Genomic DNA, 9,715 nt, shown 5'->3' with positions numbered 1-9,715 from the left:
AAACATACATTCAAATGATTGGTTACACTGCTATTTGGGACATAGTTATTTAGAAAGGTCAGAGTGAATTATGGAAATGTTTTCAGAAGAGAAAACAAAGCATTATGTTCAAACCATAGACTGTATGTAAGAAGTGGAAAAAGTCAGCCCTGCCTTGACTTCGGCGTTTTCGCTGCAGCCATCTTGTTTTTTTTTTAAACCAGAAATGTGATGAGAGGGTAGGGCTAAGTACAACCGAACTGGGAAAAAGATATTCTTAGGCGACCATAAACGTTGCAAATAACTTTCATGAACTGTACACTTAAAAGGGTTAAAGTTGTAAAACGAAAACACTGACAATTCCCAGACCGGACAATCACAACGTAGCCCCACCTTAAAGCATTCCCTGCTTTACCATCATTTACTAAATGAACATCATGCCGTATTGAAGAAGACTTGGAACTAAAGATAGAGACCCTAAACTCATGTTTACATTGTTTACTGAGGTAATAAATCAAGTGAGAAGTCATTTTCTCATAGAGTTCTATACAATCAGACTTTCTTTTTGCAAACAGAGAAGTGATGGCCATTAGATAGAATGCAAGTTTAAGGCACTTCACTTTTAAGAACCGGAGGCTGCCATCTGATCCAAGCATCCATCCATCCATTATCTTTAACTGCTTATCCTGTTCAGGGTCGCTGGGGGTGATGAAGACGATCGCAGCTGTCATTGGGCGAAGGCAGGGACGCTCACATCCACAAGGGAAGCCTGAGAGAATCCTCGCTTACACAGGGAGAACATGCAAACTCTACTCAGAAGGGCCGCCCAGCCCAGGATCAAATCAAGGCCCCTGATCCAAACATTGAAGGTTAAAAAAACAACTTTGATGGATGATTTATAAAAAATGGCAGTTGTCAATTCGTTGCTCCAGACAAAAACAATAAAGAGACTGCAGAAATTATTCATCCATCTTTTGCTTTCAGTTTTGGATCAATCTCTGATGAACATCTGACGCAACATTTGTCATCAGTGTCCCAACATAATTTTATCACAATCCCAAAAAGTTATTTTCCAACATTTGCAGTCAGAGGACCGGAGGCCCTGAAGGTCAACGGGTCGTGATCCCAGGTGAGGCATTGTCATCGGCCCCATGACCATGGTACTTAACCCCATATTGGCTAATTCATATCCCAGGTGTGGAGCCGGGTTATATACGGTGTGTCCGTCACGGCGATCAGAGTTTCCTCTAAAACAGCCCAATGAGTGTGCAGCCTGTCTGCGACAGGAGGTCCAGTTAAGCCAGGGGTAGGTGGAGGACAGGAGGTGTGTGAGGGGGGGCGGTGAGCTTAAAGACAAGAGGTCCTGCAGTTCATGTTCATTATCAGTTCTGTTTGTGACCCCCATGTCAGCACTGGTCCTAACTGGATCCCACTTCTATCACTTGCTGGAAGGAAAAAAAAATCACACTGACGAGCTCTGTTATGAACTGTAGGACAACATGATATGCGTGGCTTTTTTTCAAAGTGTCTGGAAATTTAAGATGGGCAAAAGAGGGAGAACAATAAAGTAAGCAAAGTTTTGTTAGTTTAAATTACAGTAAATCATAAAGTTCATTCAATAGCACCAGTTTAATTACATAATTAACACATACAGTACATGTCCTTAATATATGTCCTTATATACTGATCTTTGACTTTGTCAAATGTCAATTCCAATCATTTCACCAAAATAAAGGTTAATCTGTTAACATATTCCTAAAATACGAAAGTGTTTTGTTGTGCTTTTAAAGAAAAGAAAAAGATCAATAAAGTAAGAATGAATCTGTTTGTCCCTTAATCTATTGCCCCTTACTCACTACTCTCCCAACAAACTATCAACTGTTGAAAAACTATGAAAAAACATTTGAACCTGCTGGGATATTGTCCTACTTTTTTTGAAGGTTTTTTTGAAGGTTCTGCCAAACTGCAGAAAGACTTACTTTTCTTCCTCATGAATTTTATGTGGTTTGAAGCAGGGATGAAGGAGGATAAACCCACATGAACATATTTTACCCAACTCTTTTTTTTTTTTTCTGGAGTTTATGACCTGAAATGCTGAATTGTGTTTTTTAAATTTGTAAAAACAACTGTAAGAAGGAATTTAAAGGATGTAAGGCAATACAATGAATATATATATAGAAGACATAGTGAGGTTTAGAGCTGCTGATATATCAAATGTAAAACTATTCTGTTTTAGTGATTGCAGATTAATTGCTGTAAAATAATATTTTTATTTACCATTGCCACACAACTGTTATGTCATACCACACTTTTAAATACGGTTATTGTGTCAGCTCATAGCCTACATCAGTGGTTCTCAACCTTTTTTCAGTGATGTGCCCCCTGTGAAATACTTTTTTAGCCAAGTACCCCCTAACCAGCGCAAAGCATTTTTGGTTGAAAAAAAGGATGTAATACACAGCGCTCTGCCATCAGTGTCTGATTTATTAAACTGTCAACACTGACGATTGCATTGTTGCATTAAATTCAGTTTATGAACTTACACTTATATTTTATTGAATATTTATTAAATAACAATTTTTAAAGGATTTTTGAATGGATGCTAATTTTAAATATATTTTTTAAAAATCTCACGTACCCCCTGGAGTGCCTTCACGTACCCCCAGGGGTACACGTACCCCCATTTGAGAACCACTGGCCTACATACACACTCAGATATCATTGTACGTTTTCAGTATTTCCATGCAGAGTTCAGTCTGCAGAGCAGTTGACTCCAAACTTCATTGGATTAGATAGATTTACGCTTCCTTCAGTCCATCCTGACTCCACCTCCTTTCCCTGAGAGGCCAGCTCCTCCAGTTTGAGTTTCTACCCAGGCTCTCCCATGATTCTCCCTGACAGCTGAAGCGTCAACCCCCTTGACACTGACGGGAATTTATGGTCCGGTTCAGGATGCACAGTAGCCCCGGGGAGAGAATACACGATCGGGGCACAGCAGGGACACGACTCCATTCAACTCTGAAAAGTGTGCGCGTTGATCGACGCCTATTACATTCATTCATTTTGATATACATTTTATTAACCAGCCAACTGTTTATCTTATATATTCATTATCATTCATTCATCATTGTTTGGCATTTTTCCTTTTGCACCGTGACTATTTGTTTACATGAGAATAAGAAAATGACTTGTTGTTTTGATTTTTATGGTAACTATGGGATGCAAAATCTATTTCACCTGACAAAACACACTCAGATACCAACACCTGCCACTCTGGAGAACTTAATGCACCACATTCAGAGGCACAAACACATACACACACACACTTCCCGCTATACGATTTCTGCTGCGTGGCAATCTCACAAACAGCATACCAATAATAAAAGCTATATTGTTTTCCACATGTGACTGCCTCCGGGAATACCTCCTTTCAGGGTAAAAAAAACAAAAAAACATACAACATACGTATCTTGAAAAGTGTGCTTTCTATTCTAACACCACTGACAGCAGGATTCAAGTTTATTCAGCATTTTTATCAGGTTTCTATGTTCTGAAAATGAAATATACATTCACATTCTGTCCTGCTGCATTTGCAGTGAGGAAATAGCGGCACATGTGCAACATTAATTAGGCTCAAAATGTTAATTATAACATTATGTCCCTTTATATTATGAATAGGTGTCATGTGCTGGTTTTTGTAATCAATTTATGTAACATGGTGCTGAGCGTATAAGCAGCTTGTTGAAGTAACTTTCTAATCAACAGATATTCCATGCAGAGACAGAAATACAATGGGCCACATTTTGACGCAGCAGGAAACACACACAGGTGTAATCAATAACATTAATTATGCACCTGCAGGGCTGGGGGGTATAAAATGCTTTGTGTCCTGGTTCTTGCATCTGGTTGAGTTGCTGAAACGCAACCATAAAAAGGTTATTGATGCTTTGCCACAATGCTAATATTGTAGGAAAACAAATACATGAACAGTGAATCTTCAGTGTTTTATTACTTTGCAGGTATGTTAATAAAAAACATTTCCTCATTTTACTTTAGAAACTATTTGCTATTTGCAAAATCAGTGGATTGGTAAATCTACTTTTGTGCATATTGGCATAATTTACACAGACCTACAATGATAAGATGTGTGTTTTAAAAAGTCTAAATTGAGCAACTGAGATATGGTGCATTTTTTTCAATGTTGTCAGAACATGAAGAACTCGGAAAATCCTCTTTTATTATATCTTTGGACACTTTGGCACGTTATTAAAAGATTGTTTACCTTTTTTCAAGCCTTTTACTCACCTTAGAAACAGTATCGGATATTAAGGAATTAGCTTTTTTGTCGTATTTGCAGTGGTTTGTTGAGAAGTAAAATAGGATATGAACAAAGTGTATTGGATTATATACCTGTTTTTGATGGTGGCTTTGCAGCATTTTTGCCACCAGTTTGTCGTTGAAGTAAATATGATTAAGAGATATGAATTGGTATTAAAACCACAAGGCTGATATGAATACTTTTTCCTCTGTCTGTGTGATATGACGTGAATGTATTAAGAGATACCATGTTGGCTGGTAATAGTGTTTCTGACACCTTGGCCTGACAAATGATGAAAAGCCTCCGTGACTCCACAACAACGTAACAGAAGCCTGGAGTGAGGAAGGGGGGAGGGGGGGGGACATTCAGGGTAAAAGTAAAACCCCACTAGTACTGCAGTAATATAAAAATAGGAATCCACATTCCCGCCGATGAAGTTTCCAATTGTAGACCTTTCAGGTTGCAGCAAACATGCCGCCAGCTATATATCACCTCCTCACAGGCTCTTATCTCTTTTATGAATCTGAGATGAATGAGCCACGTTTCTATTTTTAAACATCCCATGCATGCATTTCACAAAGCTGTTTTGACACTGCACATTCCAATCTATTTATGTTGGGATTTTCTACAAGTTACAATCGGCTATACCATTCCCACCGGCTAGAACAGGCACAACACATCTAAAGTGTGTTTAAGGATTATATGGCTCCTGTACGTGGATGATTTTTTTACTCACAGTGGGAACAACTGGTCACTTTTACCTTAAATAAGATGTTGGGCAGTATGTTTGACCTGTATAGCCTATTGTCCTGAATAACATGCTTGTCATTTTTGGGTAACACTTTGGGTAACACAAACAAGATATACCATAATAAAATACCATAATCTGATTATAAGGATTGGAATATGAAGTGGAGTTGCTTATGTAAGGAAGTTACGTGACAAAAAAGTCAACGTTTGGGTTTGAATAACTACAGAAGTGGCGTTTTGTCACAAAAAAAGTCAACGTTTGGGTGAAAAAAATGGAAATGCGGTTACTTATGTAAGGAAGTTACATGACAAATAAACCAACGACTAGTTTAACATGACAACAGAAGTGCCGTTACTTACATAAGGAATTAACGTGACAAGCAAGTCAACTTTTTGGGTTAAAATAGCTACAGAAGTTTTGTGACAAAAAAGTAATCGTTCAATTCTTGTTTCACAGAACACACAAACATCAGTCTCCTGTTTCACTGTATTCTAACCAAACCCTGCTGGAATGTCATTGCCCAATACTTCTTAGACTACAAATGAAAACCAGAACTCTTCTGATTTCCAATATCTAGTCTTGTTGCCTTCTTTAGAAATTACACAAATTACAGAACATTACTTTTCGCAGGTTTAGCTACAAACAGTGTTTGAGTTTTATGTGATGGTGTCGCTTTAATGCTTTATTTTATAAATGGTTTAACTAAATTATTTTTCTAAATTATTTTACTCTATTTATTTTTTATTTATTTCATTTATTAGTTCATTTCTATAGTATCCATTGGTTTTACTGTGTTCAAATATTATACTGATTTATGTGGGTTTAACTCTTACAACAGTTAATCTTGCTTTGTTGGGCCTCATTGTTGAGATTTCTGTTGTTTTATTGCTTTGCTTTTTCCGCTTTGTCTGTCAAAGCACTTTGTAAACTCTGTTTTTAAAGGTGCTATATAAATAAAGTTATTATTATTAATAAAGTTATTATTAACAGCCTGAATATTTAAAAAAGCAAACTTGATGAAAGTAAGGATAATAAACGGATGTTTATTATCCTTACTAAAAGAGTGTTTTATGAAATGTTGATGTGTTGACTGTTTAACAAGAGTATTATGTCTTTTCACTTTCTCAGTGGCAGCACTGGGGAAAATATCTCTGTGCTCTGCCATTTTGTCCGGATGCAGACATTTGAAGCACCTGTCATGAAACCTGAGATGACGTTTCAATAAACCTTAATGTATATGCATGCATTCCCTGCACAAAGTCAGTGTGGTTGTAAAGAGCCATTGAAAGAGAGAAGAGAAAAAAAAAGAGAAGATGCTTGAGTGTGGCAGCCAAAGTGTTGGGTAGAGTTTCACATTCTATATATAAGCTTGGTGACTTGTGTCCCTGCTGCTCTGTTTAAATGCCAGAGTCCCACTGTCAAAACAGAGAGAGGGGAGCAACAATATGATGGACCTTTTTGAGACCAACCCTTATCTTTTCAATGATTTGCGCTATTTGGAGGAAGGGGATCATGGACCACTGCAGCACCTGGACATGTCCGGGGTGTCTCCTCTCTACAACGGCAACGAAAGCCCGCTGTCCCCGGGCCAGGACAACGTTCAGTCCGAAACCGGAGGGGAGAGCAGCGGGGAGGAGCACGTGCTGGCCCCCCCGGGCCTCCGGCACTGCGACGGCCAGTGCCTCATGTGGGCCTGTAAGGTCTGCAAGAGGAGGTCGGCGCCGACGGACAGACGCAAGGCCGCCACGCTGAGGGAGAGGAGGAGGCTGAAGAAGATCAACGAGGCCTTCGACGTGCTGAAGAGGAAGACCGTGGCCAACCCCAACCAGAGGCTACCCAAGGTGGAGATTTTACGCAGCGCCATCAGCTACATCGAGAGGTTACAGGAGCTGCTGCAGACGCTGGACGAGCAGGAGAAAACGCAAAACGGATCATCCCACAAGTTCAAAGAGCACAGTGTAAGATATGATCATGGCTATATATTCCCATGATGTCTGTCAGTGGGCCTGGGGCATTCAGATGACTTTATAATGACGTCATGGTGACTTCATGATGCACTTTTATTCCCTGTTGCATCGATAACATTGCTATAATATTACTGCATGGACTTGAATGGTGTCTGTGGTGCTATTTTAATGACATTATTTTGACTTTTATTTACTTCTATTCCATTTGGCACTTACAGAATAATAAAGAGTAAGTCACTGATGTTAATCTTAGTCACTTTATATATTTTCCTGTCAGTATATACCTATGATTTTTCATTTTTATATGGCTTTTTATGTCTTTCAAATGTATCAGGCCTGTTTTTTGAGTGTTTTTCAGTTTGTCAATTGCCAATTTGATGAACTATACTTATGTTTATGCATGATGATTAATATTAACTGACCTAACACATGAACGGATAACATGTGATGTGTGTGTTGTTACAGGTGTCCAGTCATGAGTACCATTGGAAAAAGTCCTCCGAGACCTGGCCGACCTCTGCGGACCATTCCACTGCAGCAATGATGAACCAGAGAGAAGGTACATAAACAAACAAAGGTACAAATCAACTGTAAATAAACACATAACATGAAACTATTGTTAATGTCCTTTGTGTTCAGGAACCAGCGAGTCTTCTGGAGCCTCCAGCCTCCTGCGTCTGTCCTCCATCGTGGACAGCATCACCAATGGCGATAAAAACAACATCAGCGAGGACGTTTCAGAAAACTGAAACAAACCCGAAGACCTCGACCTGCCAGCGATTTTTAAAATTTAAAATTTTAATTATTTATCTCTAAATTATTTCCGCTATATTCAGCCATTCTGGCTTCTGTTTGTTATGTAGTCCTCATTTGTACAGTAGGAGCAACAAATTTGTACATATTTATAATAATGTGATGTTTAGATTGTATTTATTTTATATTAAGAAGCAGTTTAACTCTTTTATGAAAGCTGTTATTTTATTAAAATGTTTGTACATAACTGACCAAGACAATAAATTAAAGAAAAACTGCACAGTTAAATGTTTCTTTAAGGTATAAACTAAATTATATAACCCATCAATGCTGCAGGGTGTTAATATTGACATTTCTCACCAAATTTATAAAAATTGGCATTTTATGGTTAAAAGTGGCTCAAAATGCCATCAACTGTTTTAAATCAGCCCTAATCTTCAAGGCCAATTCTGAGATAGAGTCAACCGTTTGGGACTTCAATCATGAAATAAAAGAATGTTAACGTCCTGTAATCAGGACTTGACAAAATCTTGTAAATCAGTGTTTATGACTGATTTTCTGGCGATAGCAATGTACTTTCCCACGCTGGGATGAGTTTGTAGATGTAGTTTTCAAAGTATCAACATACAACGGTTCGTATGATGTCTTACGAAAAAATGACTGCTCATTTTTAGTGGGTTTTCCTACGAATGTCCAGTAACACGGGTCAATTTCGGCTCGTTACATGCATACAGTCTTTTCAAAATAAACTTATGTCTCCACAGAAAACAACTTAGGTTTAGGCAACAGGACTTCTTAGTTAGGTTTAGAAAAAGGTTGTGGTTTACTTTACCAATAAATCAATTCAATTAAATCAATCATATTTGTAGGTATAGCCACGAACGCTGTTTGAGAACAGCCTGAAGTAGTAAGTTGTTTAATTTTACTCATTTAGTAGGTGGCAGTAAGCTAGCTAACGTTAGCTAGTTAGTGTTAGCTTGCTAACTCCACCATGCTTTCTTGCCAACGTTTCACTGGTTACACAAAATGAGCTGCATCCCTGGGTCCCTTTTCCCCGTCGCTAGGAGACTACAACCAGGAAGAGGGAAGACAGATGCTCCGGAGACAGAGGCACCAGGGTTTTGCGCCACAACGGTGCGTCTCTGAAGCTGTCGCCCAGTCTACTCCCGGCAAAGTACACTCCCAGCGTCGGAGAGTAAGATGGAGAGACATCTTGGTGTAATTCTTGTCTCATTTGTGCTCTCATAAACAGTAAATTCATCAAATTCAGAGTCCCATGCCATATTGTTATTTTATGAGCTACCCTGTATAACATCTAGACGCTGCATTGAGGCTTTTGTCATACAGAAGTGGGCGTGGTTTTATCCCCCAGCTCATTGCCCACATTTTTCCCCCAAAAATGCAGGGGGTGGACTTCGGCTTAGAGGTTGGGGTGAAGTTACACTTTAATTTGCAATAACCTACATCATGGTATTCCTCATTCTTAAGGGCATGCTGGAAAGGAAAGTGCGTCCATTCTTCTGGTGTTGAAAGCATCAGACAACATAAAGTATCTTTAAGCTTTTTTCTTATTATCATTGAAATGTCCAAAACCACAATCAAAATGAAAAAAATACATGTTTAAAGTTTCACTTCTGGGACAAATGGTGGGTAAAGCCTTTTCCTGCAAATTAAAAGTCACTCTACCTCTCACTGTATCTCTGTTATGTACACCAAAATTGAAAAAAACCCCATTATCCGTTCAAGGTCTACCGGTTCCTCCAGCAATCAAGGCTATTAGAAGTCCTTACGTTTTAAACTACCCTGGAATAGTTTGCAGCCGGGCTGCTTCTCTTTCTTCCAGCTGGCCTCCAGCAGGACTGATCCCACAACAGTAACTCGAGTCCCCTCCAAACACAGCGAGCCTCTCCTCCATGTCGTATATGTTGGCGACATGGATCTCAGGCA

The 9,715-nt window shown here is 38.9% G+C and overlaps 1 protein-coding gene across 3 annotated transcripts; it reads left to right on the top strand.

The window, feature by feature from the left end:
- The first annotated feature begins 3,899 nt into the window (after positions 1–3,899).
- Positions 3,900–7,891, top strand: myf6 (myogenic factor 6). Of its 3 annotated transcripts, none has more exons than XM_054624459.1 (4): positions 3,900–3,914; positions 6,457–7,006; positions 7,481–7,574; positions 7,655–7,891. In XM_054624459.1, the coding sequence occupies exons 2-4, from the start codon at positions 6,494–6,496 to the stop codon at positions 7,762–7,764; spliced, it is 717 nt and encodes a 238-aa protein (XP_054480434.1). In that variant the 5' UTR covers positions 3,900–3,914; positions 6,457–6,493; the 3' UTR covers positions 7,765–7,891. The 3 variants fall into 3 exon arrangements, with proteins under 3 accessions (XP_054480434.1, XP_054480435.1, XP_054480433.1); XM_054624460.1 differs by lacking the exon at positions 3,900–3,914 and adding an exon at positions 3,923–3,998; XM_054624458.1 differs by lacking the exon at positions 3,900–3,914 and adding an exon at positions 3,925–3,998 and having other exon boundaries at positions 6,177–7,006.
- Positions 7,892–9,715: the final 1,824 nt, after the last annotated feature.

Source organism: Anoplopoma fimbria, chromosome 23 (assembly GCF_027596085.1).
Source record: "Anoplopoma fimbria isolate UVic2021 breed Golden Eagle Sablefish chromosome 23, Afim_UVic_2022, whole genome shotgun sequence".
NCBI classification, from domain to species: Eukaryota; Metazoa; Chordata; class Actinopteri; order Perciformes; family Anoplopomatidae; genus Anoplopoma; species Anoplopoma fimbria.
Note: the sequence above shows the minus strand (reverse complement) of the source record. Positions and strands in the feature narration are given on the sequence as shown.